This window comes from Cheilinus undulatus, linkage group 1 (genome assembly GCF_018320785.1).
Source record: "Cheilinus undulatus linkage group 1, ASM1832078v1, whole genome shotgun sequence".
NCBI classification, from domain to species: domain Eukaryota; kingdom Metazoa; phylum Chordata; class Actinopteri; order Labriformes; family Labridae; genus Cheilinus; species Cheilinus undulatus.
In genome coordinates, this window is record NC_054865.1 from 54,587,161 (window position 1) to 54,613,707 (window position 26,547).

Consider the following 26,547-nt stretch of genomic DNA (forward strand, 5'->3'; position numbering starts at 1 on the left):
AACCTCATTTTCACCATTGGTAAAATATAATAAAAATATGACAAAATATAAATAACACTGATAATAAATCATTCTGAGATTAAAAAAGTAAAAATGATAAGTTTAAAGGCTCAAAGTCTGAGATAAAAAGTCAAACTTATTAGTTTGAAAGGTTAAAACACAAAATTTAAAGTCAAAACAATGTTTTAAAAGGCAAATACATGAGATAGAAAGTCAAAGTCACAAGTTTAAAAAGTAAAAATATGCATTAGAATTTTGAATTGTGAATCTTGAAGGTCAAAACATGAAAAAAAATCAAAATAATGAGTTTAAGTCAGAATAGTGAGATGCAAAATTGAAAATATGAAATGACATTCATTTCTTTTCTCACCTCCCTGATATTTTATCTAACTACTTCTACTCTTTACTTTTTCAGACTTCTATCATTTATAAATCATCAAGGTCATCACGTTAACTGGATAAAATCTGCAGACCTCATACTGGTGGGCAAGTTATAGGCTAATAGAAAGATCGTATGATCTTGCGGGCCAGATACAACTGTACCATGGGCCGGATTTGGCCCCCGGGCCTTGAGTTTGACACCCATGGTATAGCTAATAGCTGAGCTTTATCAGACTGCATTAAATGGTGTGAAAGTGTGGGTGTTCTCCTCATACTGAGTGAAAAAACGCTGCTTATTTCCACATAATGCTTTTCTTATTTGTTGTGACAAATTCAAACATTTGCATTGGGTTTATTACTGATGTCCATACAGCGATAATGCCTAATTATTATTTATTGTGCATTCTGTCTCTCTCTGTAGGGATTACTTTTCTGCAATAACAACCTGCTGACTGCATATTATTGTTTATATATTTCCTTGGAATACTAATACTGCATTTATTTGTTCTTTCTGTGTTTCTTCTGTGTTTCCACAGCCGTGCTACGAGCGGGTGAAGGACTGGCTTAATGAGAACCTTGTGGCACTTTGGATCTTTGCTCTATGTACAGCACTTACTCAGGTAATTACAGCTTTTAAGTCTAGAGAATTATTTTTTAAGACTGAGTCATTAACTGAGTCCTTGGTATCTGCAGCCTCAGACAGAAGCTCTTACTTTGTGATGAATATACCTAATACTCCCAGTATCCTTTGCATTAAGAGCTGCACGCAGGATTTCTGTGGACAGCACGGGGCCCATATAAGCCTCTCGTGTTACCCCTGAAGACCACATAGGACGGTTTGACTTTCCATAAAATTCTTTTCTCTGCTCTCCAGCCGAGGTAGACGTGATGTGCCTCCACAATCTGAGAGGGGAAATATCACACGAGTGCCCCTGTGACGCTGCAGGCTCATTTTACATTCTTAGTGCCCTTTGCAAAAATCCTACATGCTGCAAAGCGAAAAACCAGAAGGACTTATCTCAAATATCTGTGCTATGTGCCAGCTGACTCACAGTGTTACACAACACAAAGAATAAGAAAATTAGCTGTTGTCCCAGGAAAAAAGGGACAAATTAAGGCATTTTTATGCAAAAGAAGTAATGACACATTCTTCTTTTCAACAGCTGACGGCTTATTCTGTTCCTTATATATTAACAGTGTTTGGTGCTGCAGTCTGATTGGATTATTGTTTTGTCTTTGACTTTCCTTTATGTGCTTAATTTTCATGAAATAACCACTTGTAGCCATTGTTGAACAAAATGAATACAATATTCCAGCATTTACAATGAAAACTATTTAATGTGGTTTTCAATTACAGCTTTAATTTCTCTAAAATGGTCGAGCCAAAAAGCCATTTAAGTGATTAATTTCCCATTTTCCCTCCAAGATTGAGACAAACAGACTCTATACTTCTATACAAAAAATTCTCTGGCATTAAAGTAATAAAGACCGTCTGGGCTTCTCTGTCACACCTTGATCAAGCAAGTGAAGTGTAATAGAGATAACTTTTTACTGTGTAAAAACAGACAAGTGTTCTACTCATTCAAGAGTAAATAGAGTTTACTCTGTTGGTGCTCAAACTTTTCTGCTTGATAATGAGACAGGAAGCTAAAATATTTTTGCACAGCCCATAAGGCAAAAGGCAGCTAAAAAGGGTGAGAATTGGCAAAAAATGGCAAAAAACAGGACAGAGGGGTCACAAAGGAAAGAAAAGTGACAAAAAGAAGAGACAAAAATGGGCTTAAAGCAGCAAGCACAGGGAGAGAAGTGGCTAAATGGGTGAAAAGTGGCTAAAACGTGGAGCAAAATGAGTGAAAAGATACTAAAACAGGCAAAAATCTGAAAAAAAAGTGGGAAAACAGGCCAAAAGGGTCATTTAATTGCAAAAGGCGGCTTAAATGCGTGAGGATTGGCAAAAAAAATGGCAAAAAAACAGGATAAAGGTGTCAAAATAGGGGATAAAGGGCTTAAAGTTGCAAAGACTGGGAGAGAAGTAGGAAAATGGTTGAAAAGTGGCAGAAACATGGAGCAAAATGAGTGAAAAGTGACTAAAATGGGCAAAACATCAGGAAAAAGAGGTGGGAAAATGGGCAAATAGCATTTAAGAGTGGCAAAATGGGAAATTAGTGGTATTTAAATGCAAAAGGTAGCTTAAACAGGCAAAAGTGGCACAAAAGGTGAAAAAAGGGGCAAACACAGGTTAAAGGTGTGAAAAAAGGGCATAAAAATTGACAAAAAGAAGTGGCAAAAATGGGCTTAAGGCAGCAAACACGGGGAGAGAAGTGGCAAAATGGGTGAGAAGTGGCAAAAACGTGGAGAAAAATGAGTGAAAGGTGACTAAAATGGGCAAAAATCAGAAAAAAAGTGGGAAAACAGGCCAAAAGGGGCATTTAATTCCAAAAGGCAGATTAAATGAGCAAAAGTTAAAAGCTAAAAGCAGTAAAAATGGAATGGATTGCAAATAAGGCCAATGGAAATATGCAGACAAAAAATAGAGGTTGACAATTAAGTTTGACAGTTAAAGCCTACTGTGTAAGTGAGTGAAACAAATCAATTATTGTTACTTGCAATGGAGAATTTTTGAGGTAAGATTTTCCTTTTAAAGGTTTTCTGGGGACTAACATTTCAAATTAAGACATAAAAGAGCCACAAACCATCAGAAATGAGCCTCACGTTGCATATCACTGTATTAGATATTTCATGAAAACTTAAGCATGATCATCGTACTGTGAAAAAATTGGTGGCTGATTCAGAGCACAGATGGGTTCGTGCAGATTTTGAAAGGATTTTGAAAGCAGCTGCTAAAATGCCATTACAAAGTTCAATGGATGCAAGAATTGTGAAGGTGATATCAAAGAAGGGCTCCTATGTTAACATGGAACTTGGCCTGTTAAGATGTTTGTGATTGAAATAGCTTTGATTTCAGTAAATATGACCTCCTAATGCTGCAAATTCAACAAATGACCATTTTAAGTTCTTTACAACCTAAAATGGTTCTACCCAGACTGCTCAGATGGGAGCTTTGCCAGATGGATTCACCAGTGAGAAACACAGAAACAGGCGAATCCATCTGCTTTGCGAGGTTAGTAGTTTCTAAACATCAAACTGAAACCACTTCATGTTTACTTGAATGCATTTGTCCCATTCACTTATACTCCTGTTTACTCCATGTTTTAAAATCAGCGTCCTATTCTGGGATTTTGGTCGAAGTACATGTTCAGTCCAGTGATCTTTTTCTTTCAACTGGTTCCAGAGGGGGAGGCAGCTATTTGCCTTCCATTTTATCAGATAAATGAATGAATAAACCCTGGCTCCTGCTCTCAAAGGGCACATCTAACATTTGCCTTCATCTAGTTATAGACTTAGAGAGCACTTCATATTAAATAAAAACTGCTTTCTTCAATTTTTTGAAACAACATTTCATTTGTCCACTCAGCAGTGAAAAGGTCGAGCTGTGGTCAAACCGAAGCAGTTTTCAATTTAGGAAATGAAAGATGTAACCTTTAAAAATCTTTCCATTACTTTTCCTGAAATCAGGCTCTGCACTGAAACAAGAATATTCCTGAGAATTATGCATACATACATCCTTCAGGTGACAGCTTGTTGGCCTCCACGTAGACCTGTGAACTTCTCCTGAGAAACTCGCTCTGACAGCAGATTAATCTTTCTTGTTCTGTATTTTGATTCACGCCAACCCTGCAGATCAAGGATTTGCTTTGTGCCGCTGGTCCTGCTGTCAGATATGAACTGTTTGTATATGATGGCAGGGGGCTGCAGAGAAATAGTGCTTTTATGGGTAATGTTCCTGCAAGGAGTATTAAAAGACAACTATTTAAGGTTGGTATGTTTCATTTCTAGTTGATTATTTCTGCTTCAGGACTGAGGACAACAATTTCTTCTATTCCTGCAGTCCTTATTCTGGTTGTATTCCTTTTTATTAAAGATCACATTTTATGCAAAATGCACTTTTTCAGGCTTCTCTAGCAAAAAATATGTGCTCCTGGACTGTCCAGATCAAAACATCATAAAAACTCTTAAATCCTAATAAATGATGAGCAGTGTGAAATAGAGGCAGACAGGGGTCAGTGATAGAAAACTTCTACAGGAGTTAGAAAGACTTCAGCTGAAGAGAGCAATGCAAAAAATCTCTTTTTTTTATCATCTATCACTCAAGACTGCTAAAACAGCTGTTTAAATCTTTCTCAAATGTGAACTGAAGCAGCACATTCATCTGTTATACGACAAATACATAAATATTTTTATAAATAGTCAGATATTAATGTGATATCCTTTTCCTATTTGATTACAAATATTGTGTTTTAAAGAAAAAACTGGCCAAAAATGATCTGCAGGTCAGACCAGGAAAGAGTGGGGTCTCCAGTAATGGACTGAAAACTGGAACATTTAACCCTGAAGCCTCCAACAGTAAAGTGTGACATGTGTCTGTCATGTGCTGTTAGATTTGTGCAGGTTAAAGTCCTTTAGAAGACCTTACTGTGAGAGCATGAGAACAAATCATTTGTTTTGTGTCATCCCAGTTGTTCTAGATTCCTGGATTTTTTTGTGACACTGCAAAACTGATCAATTTGTGTTTTCTCCTGGTGGATGAGGACAAATGTTGGAAAGTTGGAATTTAAGTTTTCTTGTACATTTCAGAGGACTATAAATCTAGTTTAAGTCAGTTTTAGCACGCTACAGTTATTTTTATTGTATAAAATGTGATTCCTGGTGTCGTTAAAACTGATGCTGGCTTTTTCAAAATCTACAGGCCATTGAGGGAAAAGTGAGTTTGATTTTATGAATTATTCAGTTCTGTTTTTTTCATGGGAGGGGGGCCTCCAAAATGCCCCAAGAGTACCTGGATGCAGACGAGGACTTCAATGACGACTTTCGGTATTAGAGGTTGGATGGAGGTCGGAAAATTGCCGCCATATCTCGTCTTCTAATACCGGAAGTCACTTGAACTGAACGTCTTCTTCGTTGTTTTCTCCGTGTGTCGCCACCATATTAATAGAGGCAGGTCTGTAACAAAAGGAAATACAAGTAGACCAAAAAAAATGAGTTTTCAGACCAACAAGCACAGCGATAACATTACACATCACTGAGCACAGACATAATTTACGACAGGAGATTGGCTGGTTGGCCGCCATGTTGCCAGAGGCAAGTCTGCTATGTCATTCAATACAGTAGAAAAGGATTGTGCACGTTTTTGGAATAAAATGCACAAATTATCAGATAACATGAATTTTAATGAAGCATTTATAATAAATGATCCATATTAAAATAATAATTGGAACATAAAAGCAGAATCAATTTTCTTGTATTTTCTTGGTTAAATGAAAAGAAGCATTCCATGACTTGAAACTAGAAAAGCACTCGGAGAGCGCAGACCCCCACCATTAGCCCTATCTCCCAATAGTTAAGAATACTTGAAAAAATTCCTGGATCCATCCCCATGTGCCCCCCACCACGGCATTCGCCGATTACTCCCTCCCTGGTGGGGTGGAAACACGGTGAGGCAAAGCATTGGCTTCGCTACAGGTGGACTGTCATGGTGGAAGCATTGCCTGCTGGTGCCAACAGATGCACTGACAATCTCACCCATGGTCTCACTGGACAACTGGAAGTCATGGCAGAGGGTGAATATTCCTCTATTCCTCCCAGCATTGTGAGTATTCTCACTATAATTTGCTGTCTTTCTCTCTGTTACGCTCCGACTTGTCTCATTGACTGGGTGTGTCTTTCAAACTCTATAAACTCCAAAAGTTTAAATAGAAACACACCCAAAATGCTGCTGGGATTGAAGTTACTCATGTCCGCCATCTCCTGGTGTAAAGTGGTAACAGCGCTGACCTCTGCCATTAGCCCTATCTCCCAATAGAACAGAATCCTTAAAAAAAATTCCTGGATCCAGACGGTGATCCGGATCACTCCCAAAATCTAATCAGTTCTTCCTTATGCCATTTCTGACATTTCCTGAAAATTTCATCAAAATCTGTCCACAACTTTTTGTTATGTTGCTAACAACAAACGAACAAACCCACCTGATCACATAACCTCCTTGGTGGAGGTAATAAAACAATTTTATTTATAATACAGTTTCATATATGTATAGATTTTTTTAATATATATAAATATATACAGTTGAAACCACAAGTTTACATACACTGTATAAAAAGGCACCGTCTAACATTAAATCAGATTAAACCTTTCCTGATTTTGGTCAATTAGGATTACCAAAATTATTTCTATTTGCTAAATGCCAGAATAATGAGAGAGATCATTTTTAGACAATTTTTTATTATTTTCTTGAGAGTCAGAAGTTTACATACACCAAGATTACTATGCCTTTAAACAATTTGGGAAAGCCCAGATGATGATGTCATGTCTTTGGAAGCCTCTGATAGGTTTATTGACAGCATTTGAGTTAATTAGAGGCACACCTGTGGATGTATTTTAAGGCACACCTGAAACACACTGCTTCTTTGTTTAAAATCATGGGAAAATCAAAACAAATCAGCCAAGATATCAGGAAGAGAACTGTGGACTTGCACAAGTCTGGTTCATCCTTGGGTGCAATTTCCAGATGCCTGAAGGTGCCACGTTCATCTGTTCAAACAATTATACGCAAGTATAAACACCATGGGAATGTCCAGCCATCATACCGCTCAGGAAGGAGACGGGTTCTGTGTCCCAGAGATGAACGTGCTTTGGTCCGAAAAGTGCATCTCAACCCAAGAACAAAAGCAAAAGACCTTGTGAAGATGGTGGCTGAAGCTGGTAAGAGTGTGTCATGATCAACAGTCAAACGAGTCCTGTACCGACATGGGCTGAAAGGCCACTCTCCCAGGAAGAAGCCATTACTCCAAAAGAAACATAAAAAAGCCAGATTACAGTTTGCAAATGCACACAGGGACAAAGACCTTAATTTTTGGAAACATGTTCTGTGGTCTGACGAATCTAAAATCGAACTTTTTGGCCATAATGGCCATCGTTACATTTGAAGAAAAAAGGGGGAAGCTTGCAAGCCTGAGAACACCATCCCAACTGTGAAACATGGGGGTGCCAGCATCATGTTGTGGGGTTGTTTTGCTGCAGGAGGGACTGGTGCACTTCACAAAATAGATGGCATCATGAGGAAAGAACATTATGTGGAAATACTGAAGCAACATCTCAAGACATCAGCCAGGAAGTTAAAGCTTGGATGCAAATGGGTTTTCCAAATGGACAATGACCCTAAGCATACTGCCAAACTGGTTACAAAGTGGCTGAAGGATAACAAAGTCAGTGTTTTGGAGTGGCCATCACAAAGCCCTGATCTCAATCCCATTGAAAATTTATGGGCAGAGCTGAAAAGGCATGTGTGACCAAGGCGGCCTACAAACTTGGCTCAGTTACACCAGTTCTGCCAGGAGGAATGGGCCAAAATTCCTGCAAACTATTGTGAGGAGCTTGTGGAAGCATATCCAAAACGTTTGACCCAAGTCATACAGTTTAAAGGCAATGCTACCAAATACTAATGAAATGTATGTAAACTTCTGACTCTCAAGAAAATAATTAAAAAATGTCTAAAAAATGATCTCTCTCATTATTCTGGCATTTAGCAAATAGAAATAATTTTGGTAATCCTAATTGACCAAAAACAGGAAAAGTTTAATCTGATTTAATGTTAGATGGTGAGAAAAAAAAGTTTATGTGCCTTTGTATATAGTGTATGTAAACTTCTGGTTTCAACTGTATAAACTTAGCACAAAAAGTAAGGAAATTTGTGTTTGGTAGATTATTTCTTTGTTGTAATTATGCTTCTTGGCAGTAAATCTTATACCATTGGAAAGCCTGTTTATTTCCCTTTCAAATGGTACCACATTTGTAAGGAACATGCATTTGTGGGACGAGCAGCAGAGCTGAGTATGTGGTTTGTGCCCATGAAAAATCTGCCAAGTCTTCTATGCCAATGCCAAAAAGCTTATTTTGCTGTTTGCTATTGCATGATATAAGAATCATTGCCAAGAAGCATTGTTACAACAAAGAAATAATCTACCAAACACAAATTTCCTTAATTTTTGTGCTAAGTTTATATATATAAATCTGATTTTTGAGCTTTTTATTTCGAAAACTTGCACAATCCTTGTCTACTGTATTGAATGACGTAGCGGACTTGCCTCCAGAAACATGGTGGCGACATCGCTTTCTGGCCAGCCAGCCAATCTCCCGTCTCATATATATGTCTGTGCTCAGGGATACGTGAATTTGGATCAGAAATTGATTCATTAAAATTAATGTAATGTTATCTCTGTGCTTGTTAATTTTGAAAACACGCACATTTTTAATCTACTAGTATTTCCTTATGTGGCGGACCTGCCTCTATAAATATGGTGGCGACGCAAGAAGACAACAACAAACAAGACGTTCAGTTCAAGTGAATTCCAGTATTAAAAGATGAGATGTGGCAGCACTCACCTGACTTCAGGTGTGAAGTGGAGGTCCTCGGCTGCATCCAGGTCCCTCTAAGCCCCGGGCGTCCCAAGTGACATTAAGTCACCTATGGGAGTGTCAGGTTAAGTTTTTGGTTTTTGTTGGATAACTTTGTTTATGTGTGCAAAGAAAAATAATGTCAGCATCCAAAATAAAACTAGGATGTTTGAGAAAATCCCTTTCTCACATAGAAAATCCTTAAAGGAATTACATTTTTTTCATCCTCATCTATGCATAACACTGAATTTGCTGCCTTTAAACCTTGTATACTAATGTGTTTATTTCATGTCTGTTTCTCCCTTTGTTTATCACAGAAGTGCATTTTACAGTGAAACTTTAGAAGTTGAGCTCACACATGCCAGTCTGCAGTGTTTAATTACTGAGAAGTCCAGATTGGTCTGTGAGGATGCTTATCCCATTGTTATCCAAATAATAAAAGTAATGAGATTTGCATGTAATAGTGAGAAAATTAATCCTTTTGGCATGTCTTGTCAAACAGATGTACATTATTATACAGAGAATGAGCCAAAGAGACAGACTTCTTTGTCTCTCTGCCTTCACACATGAACATCTGAACCCGCTAACGGCTGATCCGTCTCCTGTGTTTTTTGTGCAGATCCTGGGGTTGGTCTTCTCCATGACGATGTTCTGTCAGTCGGTGAAAGTAGAGACCTTTTACGCCTAGCCGTCGCCCTCGCTGCCCTTCAGCACGCTTGGATTGTTTATCATCAAAGAGGGACAGATATAGACCCCCCCCCTCCTCCTCCTTCCCCCCCGCCGAACAGACTCTTCTCTCTGACGCTCGTCCTTTCTGTGACATTCCCTCTCGGGTGACGTCTGTTCACAGTTTTCTGCTAACTATCAACAAGCACAGTGTCAGTGTAATACCTGAGTTGGTTCCTATGGTTTGCTCTGTGTAAAAGCTAATTTCTGTGATACATTTTATGAAGCAGTATTATGAACGTGTATAAAAAGAAAAAGTGTAACCTACCCCTTTTTTAATATGTGTTTTGTTTTAAATTATTTTATGGTTTGTATGTGTTTATGAAAATGCGAGCTACCGTTGGGAAGGTGCACAAAAGAAGTGCTGCAAGTGCATGTCTCCTGCCATGGTGTGTATTAAATGTTTGGCTCGACTTAAAAAAAAAAAAGCATGTCATCTTGTCATTTCTCAACCGGAAACGCTGAAAGGTTTCATGTGTAATCCAGCTTTATTTATTCCTGACACTCAGAATGACAAACAGGAGGGACTGGAGGGGATTTTCAAGGAACCGGCACGTCAGAGTGTGCGAGACGTGTCGGAGTCATTAAAATGTTTTCTGCCATCTGACTAATCGGGCTTTAATGAGATATATCTGATGAAATTAACTGCTTTGGGCTGTCATGCATGTGCAGTTTTCACAACACTGATTTGCATGGCTGATGAGAATTGCACAAACTACAATAAAAAGATCCTGCAAGAAGACACTTCATGAATACGTAGCAGGATCCTCCAGACCTGCCTGGGGCGATTCCCCTGCAGCACCGATCACAGCTCAAATGACAAAGATTCATCTGTAGTCTTTGAAGCTTCCTCTGGCCCTTTTGTGACTCTTTAAATTCTTCCTTTTCTCTTCCACCTTGGGCCGTCAAGAATAATCCGGGCTATAAGTACACCAGAGACACACTTTGATTAAATAGTCCCATAGGAGGAGTGCTTTAAGAGGGTGTTTCGGCAGCATTCAGAGGCTCAAGTCCTGCAGGTGCAGGCACTCGGTATGCATGTGTGAAGCTTTTTTTCTTCCTTTGCTTCTTTTCTTTTCGCCTTTCAACTGTCTGAACCTGCGAGAGCAAAAAGTCCCACCGCAATCAAAACCGGGGGCGTGTTTCAACCCTCCCTGAGGTCAACGACCAAAGAAATTACACAGATCAGTCAAGAGGTGGAGCTACAGCAGGGACCTCTACTTCTTCTCTTCCTGATACAAGTCGTGTTCCTGCCAGTTGGAATGTGCTAGAATAAATCATTTCCTTGTACTGTCCCAATTCCAAAAAAGTTCGGGCACTGTGTAAAATGAAAATAAAAACAGAGTGCAAAGTGTTGCAAACCTCATAAACTTACAGGTACATCTCAAAAAAATTGGAAAGTGAAACCCATATATTATATAGACTCATTACACATAGAGTGAAATATCTCAAGTCTTTATTTCTTGAAATGTTGGTGATTATGGCTTACAGATAATGAAAACCCAAAATTCATTGTCTCAGAAAATTAGAATCGCCAAATACCATCCTCCACTGACAAGTCGTCCAATCACATAACCACATTAAAACTCCACTTTTCAAATGATAAATGAGTCTTACCATCAGTTGTCCAATATTAGTCCTCATGATAATTTCAACTGTAACCTCTGCCAAAGCCGTAAATCCAACTGTTGTGGTTTATTGGGAGTACTCCCAAAAGGACAAAAGCTCCACAGAGGATAGGTCAGTCCAGTCCTCCTCTCACTGATGATTCATCCTACGTTGCTGCTAGTTAGCCAGGACACAAGCATTAACAACCAGCTACGAGAAAAAGAGATGGAGCCCTCCCTATCAGCCCCAAGCAGTCCATGCCATTCTGCACAATGTGATTCTGTGTTAAATACAGTTCCACTTTATCAGAGAGTTGGTCACAGGTAGATTTACCCACTCATCAAAGTCCACGACAACTCTGCTGGGCATAGGCCTTTCTTTTCCGGCTACTGCGTGAGTGTTTAAGATACTCAGCCTCCAACAGTTCCCTTTGTTTTAGCTTCTTTATTACCTACAGCAATGACTAACTCAAGATCCTTCCATACTGCTGATTATATCTACCCTTGTGCCCTCAAATTTACCACCCTCTGGACACCTTCCAGGCAAAAATGTACATGTACAGAAAATTGCCATTAAATCACCATACATCAATATTTTTTTCTACTTTTTTTACCCTCTTGACATCTTCAAGGCAAAAATGCCCCCATTGACTTCCATTAAAACCACGTTTTTTTAATCTCACTGTCATTACAGTATAAAATCATGCATTCTTTAATGTCAGCATTTCAATGTGAAGAAGTCGAGTGAAATTTGGAACTTTTACTGTATTCCACCAGATTCAACCATTTACTCATTATAGGACCATTCACCAAATTCTTGTATTTTTGCCCATTATATTATGGAGAGTTATTATGTAAGTTTAAAAGGGTTACAATTCTGAGAATTATATATTATTTAAATATTACATATATATATATATATATATATATATATATATATTATTTGGTAGTTTTGAGCAAGTCTGAAGTTGTTAAAGAGATTTATGAAAAAAAAAGTAGAGAAAAATATTGATGTATGTTGATTTAATAGCAGTTTTTTGTACGTGTACATTTTTGCCTCGAAGGTCTCCAGGGAGTGCCCTCATGTTAAAGCTGGTACTTCATAAAAAATACAAGTGCAATGAAATCAATTTTGTTGCTAATCTTGGACCCATCCAAGACTCTCATCAGCACTAAAGCCCCTTCTTTCCACTATTAATTTTATGAAAGATAATTCACTTTTTGTGTTTTTTGTAGTAAAAAATTTAATATTTCAAATAATCAAACTGGCATTTAAAGGTTAAGATCTTCAAAATTATTCAGTGTTTGGTAGTTTTGAGCAAGTCTAAAATTGTTTAAGAGATTTATGGGAAAAAAAAGTAGAATAAAATATTGATGTATGGTGATTTAATAGCAGTTTTTTTACATGTACATTTTTGCCTCGAAGGTGTAAAGAGGGTACAAAATTCATTGAGAGAGTATGAATGACATTTAAGAGTAACACATGTTGGATTTCAAAAATTTAACTAGAAAGAAAAATTTGTGTAAAAATTCATGCCACAAGCTGTAAAATTGACAAAATGATCACACATTAAAAAAGAAATAAAAGAGTTAAGAAAAATTGCCAAAATGCCCGAGGAGTGCACAAGCGTTAAGCCTTTAATTAACAAGGAAAACCTCAGTGAGATTTAAATTCTGTTTTTCATGAGTGTTCTGGTAAAGATTTCCCTGCATGGTTTTCAGTAGCTCTGAAATCCCTCAGAGATAGGACTGGTTTGACATCATCCGTGTTATCTTAATTAGCCATATGCTTGCTGCCTGTGTAGATAAAAAAAAAAAAAAAACCCAGGCACAGGGCGCGGGTGGCCTGGTGGTTTAAGGAGCACCCCATGTACATGGATGGCCTGGGTTCAAAACTGACCTAAGGCCCTTTACCGCATGTCTCTCGTCCCTGTTTCCGACTCTATCCACTGTCCTCCACGATCAAATAAAGGCACAAAAATGCCCAAAAATAAATCTTAAAAAACAAACAACAACAACAAAAAAGAAAAATATAGGCACCACATGGAAAGTATGTGTTGTAAGATTACTTTGAGTTGTTATTAAAGGATTCTTGCAACATATCTTCTAAGTAATAAAATATAATGTGTAAGCATTCAGTATTCAACTTCCGCCCTTGAAACTGGCCAGAGACTGGCAAATGCCGGTTAACGGAAACTCAGCTAGAAGGGGGGGTGAGGCAGTCAGCAGGAACAGGACACCCCCCTATGGAGACTAGACACTAGTAGTGGTGGTGCTGATGCTGGACCAGGAACCAGTGAGGTGGCTTGGAGGAGGAGACTGAGGAATGCAGGATGAGATGAGCAGAGGATCTGCTGATATGCTGCTGAACTGAATGGAGGTGGCTGAAATGGAGGAGGGTCACAGCATCCATACTGAAACAACAGGCTGACTGTGAAAGAGAGATCAATTCAGATATGGCAGGTGCATGATGCTTGGTCAAATGAGGAAAGAAAAGAAAATCCAGCAAAGAAGACCCAGCGCAGATAGAATCCTACATTAGACAAGAATGGGACAAAATTCCTCTCCTAAAACTCCATCGACTGGCCTCCTCACATCGCTGACATTTACAGACTGTTGCTAAAGAAGAGGGTTTGCTACACAATGGTAAACACGGCCCTGTCCTTACTTTTTGGAGATGGGATGCTGCCATGAAAAACTGAAAATAAATAAATTGCTTGGTAATTTTTAAGTCATGGGCATGAACTTGTTTTTTCCTCTGAAAGCCCTGGTTTGAGCCTTTCTAAATATGTTCTTCATGCATTCGTGGCTCTTATAGAACATTTTCTAGTGAGCTCAGAACTTGGCTGACTTCCCGGGGTCTCTAAGGACGGCGTTGTCGTATACAACAATAAGTGACACGGTTTAGAAAAATGTTGATAACTTTTGAACCATAAGTCGTAGATGCGCTTTCTGTCTTCTAAAGCTGACCATTTTGCTGTTTGTTTGCCACCCTCGGTGTCTCCGTACGGATGTCTCCGTAGCCGTTCTACCGAGTCTGGAACTTCGGTGACTTTTCAGGGTCTTTAAAGATTAAATCCACGGCATTAGTTTTGATAATAAACATCATTTTGTCCATTTTTAATCCATTTTCAATCATTTGATTTGGCTTTCTTTACATGCAATGCATTGTGGGAGGGGCTGTCCTCTAACAGCAAGATGTTGCATCTATACTGCTTAAAGGGAATGGCCCAAATGAATCTAACTGCAGAAAAGTGCATGGACTTTTTTGTATATATGTAGATATTTTGAAAACTGTTAGCCACAGAATATTTATTTTTTCACTGATTTGTTCCCAAGAGATGGGGGAGCAAGTCTGTGCAAAGAAATGCTCAGTCACATTTGTTTATTTCTTTGTCTTTAGAGTCCTATAACTTACAAAAATGTAGTGACATACTGTAGTGGATATATTCTTAAAGCACAGGTTGTCCTGAAAAAAAAAAAAAAAAAAAAAAGATGTTTAGAGCTTGACTGTGCACCACAGGGTTGATGTTTTACAAGGTTTTTAAGAAATGAAGTCCAGATGAGACATGATGGTGAAAAAAGTAGCTGTGAGCTCTACGGTTAACATCTGATATGTTTTTAATGTTCTATTGTGAATCAAATTTGGGTTTATCAGATTTGACAGTCATTGACTTCTGTTTTTATTTAGATTTTACACAGTGTCCTGACTTTTTTGGAAGTGTGGTTGTAGCTTCCAGTCATAAGCCATTGTTATCACACTCCATCTTTTGTTAAAAAGTGAAGTGCTGTGTGAAGAGAGGAGCACAGCTGTGATAGAAATTCTCCTCTTGTTTTTTGCCGAGCCAATACTCAAATAGGACGCCTAAGAACTGAAGGTACAAACGCACCTCTAGAAGTGACACACTGTGATGCTGCAACAAGACGTGCTCAGAACAGATGCTCACAAAGGCAGAGCAGAATGTCATCCAACTCAACTGACATCATTGAATCATCAGAGGTGCCGAGGCAAATCAGAAGCTTTAACAGGTGACTGAAAACTTCATTGTGATTCATGACAAAAATCAGAAAAGCATGTGTGCTGAGGAGCCCCAGTTTGTGTCTCTGATGTATTGCCTTTATAATCGAGTCACAGAGCTAAGCATCTGTTTCCATGAAAAATAAATACCTGTTTATTTCTGGAGGGGGGAAAAAAAAACCAGAAGGTCGTTTGGCAACACTTACTACTGTCCTCAAGGAATTCTGTGTATCCCAAAATCTCCTCTAACCATCTGGAAAAAAAAAGTAGTTGTTGTTTTTTTGCACATTAAAATGGTCTCCTGAGTTGCACCTCCTTTTCTGAATCACAAATAACTTTCACTTTCAAAGTATGCTGCTTAGGGTGTGCAAAAAAGCAAGAATGAATGCAAATTCTGGCCTACAGGGATAGGAAGGTTAACTTACCAAAAACTGTTACTATCCCATAGGCTGTTTGCAATCAGATGACCCCGAATGTCCACTGGGGTCAGGAAGTGGGACCATTAGGAACTAATGGTAAAGGCCTTTGCACACTGGGTCTGATTATTTCGTCTGAATTTTTCGCATCTTAAAAAATAAAATGGAGCTCATGTTGTTCTACTGATGTTTGCACAAACCCGCCGAAATTTTCATCCGTCATTTTTTTTTTTTCGGAACAGGCTCGATTTTATGCGAATTTAGCATCAGTTCAAGTCATTTAAATGGGTAAGTGATGATTCAAATCAGTGCCCGCTGTGTCCTCCTCGCTTGCTCACACCCGCCGGACCCCTTCTCTCTCTCTCCCTCATGCACTGAAACCTCACTGCAAACACTGTAGGTTGCCCGTGTATTATGTGGATATCAGCCACGGAAAAATGAAAGATAAAGGCACAAGCTGTAACCTACTCACAGGTCATAACAGAGATTGAATTATAAAGTTGCTCTCTCTTTATTTCTCCAACTTGGATCGGCGTGATTACGCAAGAGCGTGTGCTGTATGAAGCTCTCTATCTGGATGGATCCAGCGGGATTTTAAAGGACTGACAGAGCCACAGGCTCACAGTACAAAACAATTTGGCACATTCTACAAATTTTCACAGTGAAGGCAAATAAAAACGCATCGGGCCCAGTGTGCAGTGAAATGGGGATCACCTGAGTGAATATGTCTCAAGTGATATATGACTGTATGTGGAAGGTCAAGTCACTGGTTAATCAGTATTTCCCAGCTACCATTACACCATGAGGACAAAGGAACACTGCAAGTAACTCAGAGAAAAGGTTATTGAAAAGTTTAAGTCATAGGATGGATACAAAGACATTTCTTAAACCCATGAAGAAATGAAGGAATATGGCACATGTGTAAATCTGCCAAGATCAGACAGTCCTCACAAACTGAGTGAGTGTGCCAGAAGGAGACTAGAGAGAGAGACCACCAAGACACCTATGACTACTCTGAAGGAGATCCAAGCTTCAGCAGCTGAGATGGGAGAGACTCTGCAGACAGCAACTGTTGGCCGGGTTCTTCACCAGTCTAAGCTTTATGGGAGAGTGGCAAAGAGAAAGACACTGCTGGAGAAAACTCAGATTCAATCTGGATTAGAGTTCACCAAAAGGCATGTGGGAGACTCCATGGTCAAGAGGAAGAAAGAGCTTTGGTCTGATGGGACCAAAATTGAGCTTTTGACCATCTGACAAGATGCCAAACACTGACATCAACACTGGCTAGACTTGAAAAGAGCTGTTCATGCCTGATCCTCATGTATCCTGACAGAGCTTGAGCAGTTTAGCAAACAAGAATGGAGCAAAATTACAGTGTTCAGTTGTTTGAGCCTGATTGAGGCCTATCCATACAGACTCAGAGCTGTGGTTGCAGCCAAAGGCGACTCTACTAAATACTGACTTGTAGGGAGTGAATATTTATGCAGTCACTTATTTTACATTACATATTTTCATTTAATTGACTGAATGATCTGGATCTCATTAAAAGATGGATTTAGAATACACACATTTTATTTTATTTTTGGCCTTTAATTAATGATAACAATAATCAGGAAGCACAGGGGAGACTTAGGCCAATTTCTATGCTGCAGTACTGAAGTTGTTACTAACTTTGCTTTCTTAATCCATCAGTAGTGAGCAACATACAAAGAGGTGGACTGAGGCTGTGATTCATGGCCAAAGGAGCAGCTGTAAATACAGTAACCTCATATTTATGGCTAACTGAAGCTGTAGTACACATTTTAAGGCAATTTGTCCCATCACTCAGTAAATGACAAACAGTTTGGTAGCTTTTTTGAGTAATGCTTTTCAGTTTGTTTTTCCTGGGAAACAGGAAACTGTCCATGACTCACTCTCCACTACGAGCTTAATTCGCTTCTAGGAAATACTGTCTGACATCTGATGACTCCTCTCCATAGCGCAGTCTGTTTGTGTTTAAAAGTTCCCACATTTAGCACTATGGCTTCTGTTAATGCTTCTGTTAATGCAAGTCATTATGTCCCAGTTTATGGGCTTTATCTTTAGGAGGACACTGATTTTATCAGAGCATCAAAGGATGTCCCATTTCAGATTTCAGCCAACAAAAACGTCTTCCTTATTCATGCTAACAAAGCATTGATCCTGTTCATCATCCATGGCTCATTCATATCTCAAGATTCAGTACAAACCAGTTCAACCAAGCTGGTGGACTCAAACGTGGCAGCGCATCCAATCTTTTCAATGCAAGGTCTTTGCAGGTTATGAAAGCTGGTCCCACTCCTGAAATGAATCCCTCTCAGTTTGGCCTTCAAGATTTATTTCCTTGCAAAAATGACCCTACAAAAGCATGCATGTGAGGAATAAACTGGGGCCTCCTTATAGTCAGCTTGTGAAGTTCTGAACCAGCAGCAGAGTGTGGTATTGAATTGCAGAGTCTTCATCCATACAGAAAGAGAGGAGCCTTATCAACAATCCTTGAACACTGATGAATTAGAATGGATGACATCCTCCTGTAGTGGCGATTACTGCACTCAAGTGTTGTGTGTGAGAGTCTTGGGTGCATCCCAGAGGAACATCACTTTTATTCCAGTTCAGAAATGTTTTCTTGGCTTCCATTTTTTGGAATCAGAAAGCTCCAGCAACACTTGTAGATTAGAGAACAATGTTATTAGACCAAGACTTGGGGCCTTCAGAGTCACTGAGAAACATACTGCAAACATGTTTGTACTTCAAGTAGCATGCATGTATAAATGCATTGAGGTTAATCTGCAGTTTAAAACATTTTTCTATAATGACCAATGTCTGGACCTCTGGACATCACTGCCTCCCTGTAGGACACAAAACAGTTCCAAAGATTGAACGCCGGCTGCAAGGATTACAACAGGACTAGATCTGCTTCTGCTACTAAAATAACTGTTCCTTGCACTCTTGGTGGATCAGAAAAACACAAAGTTCCATAAGGGCCAAGAGATCATTTTCAGGACCACATCTTAAATTTCTGTTTTATTTTCAGCTTTTAATCTCTGCTGAAGCAGAAGGGGAGGGACTGAGTGAAAGCAGATACAGTTCAGTCAGAAAGTATTCAGACTCCATTCACTTTTTTCAGTTTTCTTATGTTTTAGCTGTTATGTTTTTATGAGTTAAAAAGAATCATTTTTACTCTCATTAATCTACACTCAGTCCCCATCATGACATAATGAACACAGAATTTTAGAAATGCTTGCAAATGTGTTAAAATAAAAAACTGAAATATCACATTGACAAGTATTCAGACCCTTTAAAACAGTGTTACAAGAGCCACAGTCTAAGTGGTAAAAGGTGGAAAAATGGGTAAAAGTGACATTAAAAATAAGTTAAAGGTGGCAAAATGGGCAAAGAAGTAATAAAATTGGGTGAAAAGGGGCAAAATGGGCATAAAGTGGCAAAAAAGGGTGAGAAATGACTAAGTACTGTGATAAATGTGGAAAAAATTATCAAAAAGGGGCAAAAACATAGCAAAAAAGAGTGAAAAGTGGCTAAAACAAGAAAAAAGCAGCAAAAAAGATGGGAAATGGGCAAAAGTGGCAAAAAAGTGACAAAAGCAGGTAACAAGGGGCCAAAAAAAGACAAAAATGAATAAAAAATAACCAAAACAGGCAAAAAGCAGCAAAAAAGATGTGAAAAATGGGCAAAAAGTGGCAAAATAGGCAGAAAGTGGCAACAAAGGGTGAGAAGTGGCAAAGAAATTCTCTAAATGTGGCAAAAATGATCAAAAAGAGGCAAACACATAGCAAAAAAAGATGAAAAGTGACAAACAGGAAAAAAGCAGCAAAAAAGATGGGAAAATGTGCAAAAGGTGACAAAAATGGGTAAAAAAGGGCAAAAAGAGACAAAGGTGACAAAAATGATCAAAAAGTAGCAAAAACATGACAAAAATTAATAAAAAAATAACCAAAACAGGCAAAAAGCAGCAAAAAAGATGGCAAAAAGTAGCAAAAGTAGGGGAATAAGTGGCATTTAATGGCAAAATGCTGCCTAAATGAGTGAAAAGTGGGTGAAAAAAGAGCAAACAATTGCAAAAAGTACAATAAAAGAGGCAAAAAGTGATGAAAAATGGCAAAAACAGGATGAGAGTGGCAAGAAAGTGTCCAAAGTCTGCTTAAAGCAGTAAAAGTGGCAAAAAAGGGGAAAAATTGGTTGACAGTTAAAGCCAACTGTATAATTGTGGGAAACAAACAGATTAATGTGACTTGCAATGGATGATTTCTTAAGTCAAAGTTTCTCTTCTTAATGGTTTTCGGGGTGAATAATATTTGAAATTAAGATATAAAAGAGCCACATTCATCACAAAAAAGAGCCACGCATTGACTTTCACTGGTTTATAACACTTTAAATGTAGCTCAGGTTCCTCCCATTTCTCTAGATCTCTGCTCAGATGTTTTTACACCTTAATTTGAGTCCACTTGTGATAAATTAAACTGATTGGACATGATTTAGAAAGGCACACACCTCTCTATAGAAGGCCTCACAGCTGACAATGATATCAGAGTAAAAACCAAGCCATGAGGTCAAAGAAGCTGCCTGCAGAGCTCAGAGACAGGACTGTTGATGGGCACAGATCTGGTGAAGCATACAAATACGTTTCTGCTGCACTGAAGGTTCCCAAAAGGACAGTGGCCTCCAGAATTCTCATATGGAAGAAGTCTGGCACAACCGGGACTTTTCTAAGAGCTGGGGCTCAGTCAGATTGAGTAATCAGGGGAGAAGGGCCTTACTCAGGGAGGCCAGGAACCTGATGACCATCAGGTCTGCCTGAGCTCCAGAAATCCTGAGAGGAGGTGGGACAAAGTTCAAGAAAGAAAACCATCACTGCCATCTTCCACTGTTCTGAGCTTTATGGCAGAGTAGGAGGTACTTTTTTGTCACTGCATATTTCTGCTTGTTTTTCATTTGGGGTATATACCAAACAGGCTTTCATATGTCTAGCGCTGAGAATAGACTTCCCTCAAGCATACGCATCACCAGCTTTGAGGCCTTCTATGGAGAGGTATGTGCCTTTCCAAATCATGTCCAGTCAGTTTAATTTAGCACAGGTGGACTCCAATCAAGGTGTAGAAACATCTCATTCTATTTAGACACATTTGCAAAAATTTGTAAAATTCTGTTTTCACTTTGTCATGATGGGGTACTGAGTGTAGATAATTGAGAAAAAAAATGTTTTTTTTGGCTGAAGCATGAGGCTGCAACATGGCAAAATTGCAAAAAGTGTAGGGGATATACAAGCTGTATACTGTATATACAAGCTGTAGGAGACATCAACACATTCTATCTCTTTGCGATCATCCTATCATGCATCCCTACTTCTGGATCAATTTTTTCTATAAATACTGGCTGATCATGATCAGCTGCTCAGGTTACCCTTATAATACTCTCTCGCACTAGAGAGCAATTCAGATGTCAGAAATGTCCTTTTTTAATGTATAAAAATGTGCTTCATTGAACCCACAAAGGCTCCTAACAGTCACACTTGGTTGTTTTCTGTAATGGGAGGATAAATTCAGAAATTTGGAAATATTTCAGGTGCCAGTTTGGCTGATGAACCCAGACCTCTGGGGTTTCAAAGTAATCCAGGAAGCCTCTAAATACATTTGCTTGTCTACTGCAGAACAGGCTTCCAAAATAAATGTGTCACACTGAGAGGAAGTTTGAAAACGCCAAGACAGATGTCGGCTATTTCCTCCTTAATGCCAGAGCTAAATCAGTCTCACTTCACACTTTGATTTGAGTGTTTGGTCAGTTATAACCTACGGACCTTTACACTTTTGTTTTCATGCAGCTTTCTTATTAAGGTATAAGTCAACTTTATGTGTTCTGCTCTCAAAGCAGTTAGGGCCTCGAATGGCTTCACGGCGCCTGCATTATGAAACAATAAATGAAAACGATAAATGAAAATGACAATCCACAACCCCGGGCTTTCAGCGACAGCAAGGAGAAAAAACTCCCACTAAAACCTCATTACACAAAATGGACCCACAGTTAAGTTTTATCTCTTACTGGAACTTGTAAAATCAGAAAAAACACTTGTTCACAAGCTTTTCCCAGGACAGTTCATTACTGAGAAGTCTGTATAAGAGCCAGCATACATAAGGCCAAAGACTGGGATTCTGGGACAGCAGCTAAAAAAGGGAATAAACTATTCTAGGGACAAAAGGAGACCAAAATATCATCAGCTTTACTGAAAATTACAGAATAGTGTTGGCCTAGAATAAAATAGATATAAGCAGGGCTGGAGTAGGGCTCTTTTTCAGCCCTGGTGTTTCATGGGTCAGACCAGCTCATTTTAGTTCACAACCATCCACTGAAGATTTATAAGTGTGGATTAAGCTTGTTCATTATAATGATGTCTAGGGTTGTCCCGATTGACATTTTTGGCCTCTGATCCCGATCCGATTTTTTAATATTGAATATCTGCCGATACCGAGTCCTGGTCCGATACTCATAATTACCTAGATTAGAGTTTCAATTGTTACTACTAGATATCTCAGACTTATTCCATTTAACTCAATACAGCCAGTATTCCTGTTTAAAACATAAAATTACATTTCTGCTCAGAATCATGTAATAGCTCTGTTTCGCTTTAATTATCTGTCAAAAAATAAATGTACGTATATAATTAGTGCAGTGTTTAGTATTCAATCAGTCAAAATCCACTTAAAGTGGTCAGCTGAATGACCTGAGCGGTCAAAAAAGTGAACTCAAATAACCTCAGTTTCACTTAGAGGTGATGTCACAGAGTCAATAGTCACAATAACATATGAATTCAATAAATTAATTTTAAGTATTATAATTCCACTTAGAAGTTAACTTGACTCTATTAGTCACAACAAATGAAGAATTCAAAACATCCCAGCTCCACTTTAAAGTGGTGTAAACAGGTTAACTTGAATAGGATCAAAAACATATGAATCATACAGATTCAAAACAACTATCTTTTTTAAAACGTAGCAGCTTATTCTGAGACATGAACCAAAACATTTACAGTGTAATAAAACCCAAATATCACATACAAGCACTCTTATTTCAGCAATTTCTAAAGTGCAACTAGAGCTGCTACATCACTTTTCCCCCCTGACTTTAATTTCTTTACCCACTGTTACTTTAAAATGAAGCTGGCGTGCATGTAACACTGCACGCTTTAACTCGAAGGTGAAGGACTCAGTCCAGTGTGCAGTGAGACTCAGCAGTGACATGGGGCAAACATCTGAGCTCCAAATGTCTGCAATGAAGTTTTATAAATTCTCTAGTATGCTGTCACGTACTTTGTTGTACAGCTCCGGTAATGCTGTGTCAGTAATGTATTGTCGAGACGGCAGGGCATAGCGTGGGTCTAAAAGCTCAAGAAGGCAATTAAAACCAAAATTATCCACCACAGAGATAAGCTGGTTGTCCAGCGCGATGAATGTGACCACCTTTTCTGATATCTTTTTGCCTTATCGCTCTCTTGAGGGTATTTGACTTTCCTCTGAAAGTCCAGGGCGTGTTGCTTCGGTGAAGCTGCCTGTTGCTGTAGTGAAGTCCCCGTATCCCGCTGCATGTTTACTCTGAGACGACAGATCACATTATTAGAGTTAAACGCAGCTCTGCTGCTACCACCTCATGAAACAGTTGCGTTACAGATGCTGCAAGTGGCCGTTGGACTGTTTTTGCTCTCACCTTTTAAGTATTTCCAGACAGTTATGACAGTTTCCGCCTATCCACGAGTCACAACACCGCTAAGCGCGGATAGCAGGTAATGGCTAGCAGCCGAGAGGGTATCAATATTGTGTTTTTTTCCTTTATGTGAAAAGTAACAGATTGTGGTAAATGGGTTCACAATATCGTCTGATATCGATCGCAGGACTCTAAATCCAATGGAATGGAAATCGAATCGTGGCAGACTTTGTGATATCAGCAAATATCGAATTGTTGTTCTGAGAATCAATATTGTATCGTATTGTGATGAAACTGGTGATTTACAGCCATAAGAGATACTAGTCCTTGTCTGAAGAAAAATGTGATTTAAAACAGTCTACAGTCAGTCAGACAGCAGCTGGAGAAGCAAGAAAATCACAGAGACTTTCACCAGGAGCAGTAGAGCTTTTAGCAGCGTCTTGGTTAGTTAGCTGATAAAAGCTAGCGTGGCTAGCTATGTTAGCGTTTGCTATTTGCACCACGGGGATTCAGAGGATGCTAGTGTAGTAGGTTGGAAACGCTACATGTTTATTTTTTTTGTATGAAACAGACACCCCCCTATTTTTTTGTTAAATATCTGAATTAATCTAACTCTGTTTTCAGTGTGTTGACGCCAGGTCAACACCCAAACATGACAGTAGATGGCACTGTAGCGCTACTGTGGATACCTTTAGGGAGACTAGTAACCTGCTCTGCTCATGCGCAGCTCAGTAATAAACGAGCACTGGCTGGAGCAAGACGCTAACGTTTGTCCTCTCTCTTATTGATCCACAGAAATAGTTTTCTTGGCTACACAGTGCATCCTCGCCTGTGTATCCTTTGCTATCGGCCCAGATTCCCCTAGGTCTGGCGCCGGTAACAATAGCGTTTTTTTTTTGTGTTTAAAAAAACCTTTAAAGATTTTTTTAATGCAGTATTAAGTGTATAAAAGCCAAAAGCTTAATGCTTTTATTTTTGTCCTGATTTCTTACTGATGAGTGAAAACTATTTGCACAATAGTTGATGATTTAAGGGTAAATTACAATGGAAAAAAATGCACTTTCATCTGAAATATATGATTATGAGATGCAAAATGTTTTCAAAAATAATTATAAAAAAAAAGAAAAAAAAAGACAATGCATAATGCATTACAGTCATGTCCGAGAACTCTGGGAGAATTTCAGCCTCAAAGCTGCTAATTAAAGTGTTGAATTTCCTGCTGCAGAGTCCTGATAACCAGAAAGCACAGGGGAGACTAAGGCCTGTTTTTATGCTGCAGTACTGAAGTTGTTCGGCTTGTTTCAGCCATGCGGCAACCTCCGGTCCTCGAAAATAAAGCCAATGCCAAGTGCAAAAAATTGCAATACCACAAGTGTCCACTTGAGGCTGGCTGCAGTAACACTGGAAGTCTTGTAGACAATGCATGTTGAAAAGCACTTTTTTTTTTTTTTTTTTTAAACAGTCGAAATAAACTGAAATAAACAAACATGTCTCATTATCTTATGTTTCATGTGCTCTCACTGTACTTGGGATGAATTTTTTTGTACCACAATCGTTTCGATTATGTTGAGGAAAAACCTCTGGATTGACAGATAGCTTGGCAGGCAGAAACTTCCTTTCTGTCGACCAGAATGCTAGCAAGCTAGCTAGCTGACAGGAAGTCAAGTTAGTGGGCGGGCCATTAGGTTGAGCCGACACAGATTGGCTTCAAAAGCAGTTTGAGTCCGCCTATTGTAGGCAGACGGCTGACGTCACACAGGATTTGTCCAATTCTTTCTACAGTCTATGGTTTCAGCACACATTTTTTGTAAGGTGGAGAAAGGGTGGGATGGAACTTTTCTGATTCTTGGGGGGTTTGAGAACAGGCCACAGCCACATATTTTTGTTAGAAATGCCTGAAAATATTTTTGCATAATATGTGACCTTTAACACAAGTTGAGCTTGATATTTTTATATGCATTATTTGTAATATTGCTATGTCATAATGTTTTCGTGAGTCGTTTGTTGTGCTTTTATTGTTTATCTGTATTATATCTTTTAACATTTTGTTAAAGCTTTCAAAGCACTTCGGTCAACTAAGGTTGTTTTAAGATGTTCTATATAAATAGCTAGACATTGACTTGACTTGCTGATAAAATCCAAAAAGTTGCCATAAAGAAAAAATTCTAAATGACCACAAGGATGTGCAAAACAATAACAAGAAAACCACAATGGCTGCAAACTCAAACCAACTGCAAAAGGACCTCAAAAAGCACAAAATAAAGCAAAACAACCCAGAGACACCAAACAACCACAAAAGAGCCACCATGACACATGAAAATACCATAATTAGATTCAAATCAACCACATAGAGACAAAAAATGAGGCTAAAAGATCCCACAAGTATTCCTAATGACACCTGTAAGCTTCAAGAAATAAACTCAAAGACTGAAGCAATAAACACAAAGTAGCATTAAACAACCACACAATAACTGCTGAGACAGAATTAAGTCAAAACAGCCCAACACAAACATAATGTGACCTCAAAGAGATGTGAAATAACTGCAAAACCCCAAATCACCACACAGTAAAAAGACCTAGGACTTAAAAAATCAGCAAATACCACACAGCAAAAAGGAAAGAGGATTTAAAATTCAACATGGCAATACAAAGCGAGTGGAAAGAGATGCAGAAACTGCAAAACAAACTAAAAAAGATGCAAATACTGCACAACAACCTAAAATACCCTGCATAGAGAAGCAATGCAAAGACAGATGAAAAGAAGGCAAGAAAAAAACAAAAAAATAAAAAAGGAACACAGAAAATGATAAAAGATGTAAAACAACCCTATAGATCCCTGTACCTCGCGCTCATTTGTCAATTTGTCTTTTTATGCCTTCTGTCTAGGCATCTTGTTCATAGAATTTGTGGGTGGGGGGTCTTTAACAGCCCATGTCAGTGAACATGGGAGCACCTACATTGAAATAAATGAGATATGCCAAGACTCATGTATAATCGGCTTTTCAACATGCAAACAGCTGCAACCCCCTCTGTGAGTGCTCCAGTTCAAACATGAGATTAAGACTCCTCGTTGAATCCATCACTTTAGAAACAGTGTTGATCAAACTCTCTCCAAACCCGGCGTCCCCTCATGTCCCTCTTTTGCTTCGTGAATTCACCT

At 38.8% G+C, this 26,547-nt stretch overlaps 1 protein-coding gene across 2 annotated transcripts in view; it reads left to right on the plus strand.

Annotated features, from left to right (window-relative positions):
- Positions 1-10,019, plus strand: part of tspan4a (tetraspanin 4a) — a 351,848-nt gene extending 341,829 nt beyond the window's left edge. For both annotated transcript variants that reach the window (XM_041789126.1, XM_041789116.1), the window contains 2 exons: positions 918-1,001; positions 9,512-10,019. In XM_041789126.1, coding sequence (XP_041645060.1) covers positions 918-1,001; positions 9,512-9,580 — 153 coding nt within the window. In that variant the 3' untranslated portion in view covers positions 9,581-10,019. The remainder of the gene's footprint in view (positions 1-917; positions 1,002-9,511) is intronic.
- The last annotated feature ends 16,528 nt before the right edge of the window (positions 10,020-26,547 follow it).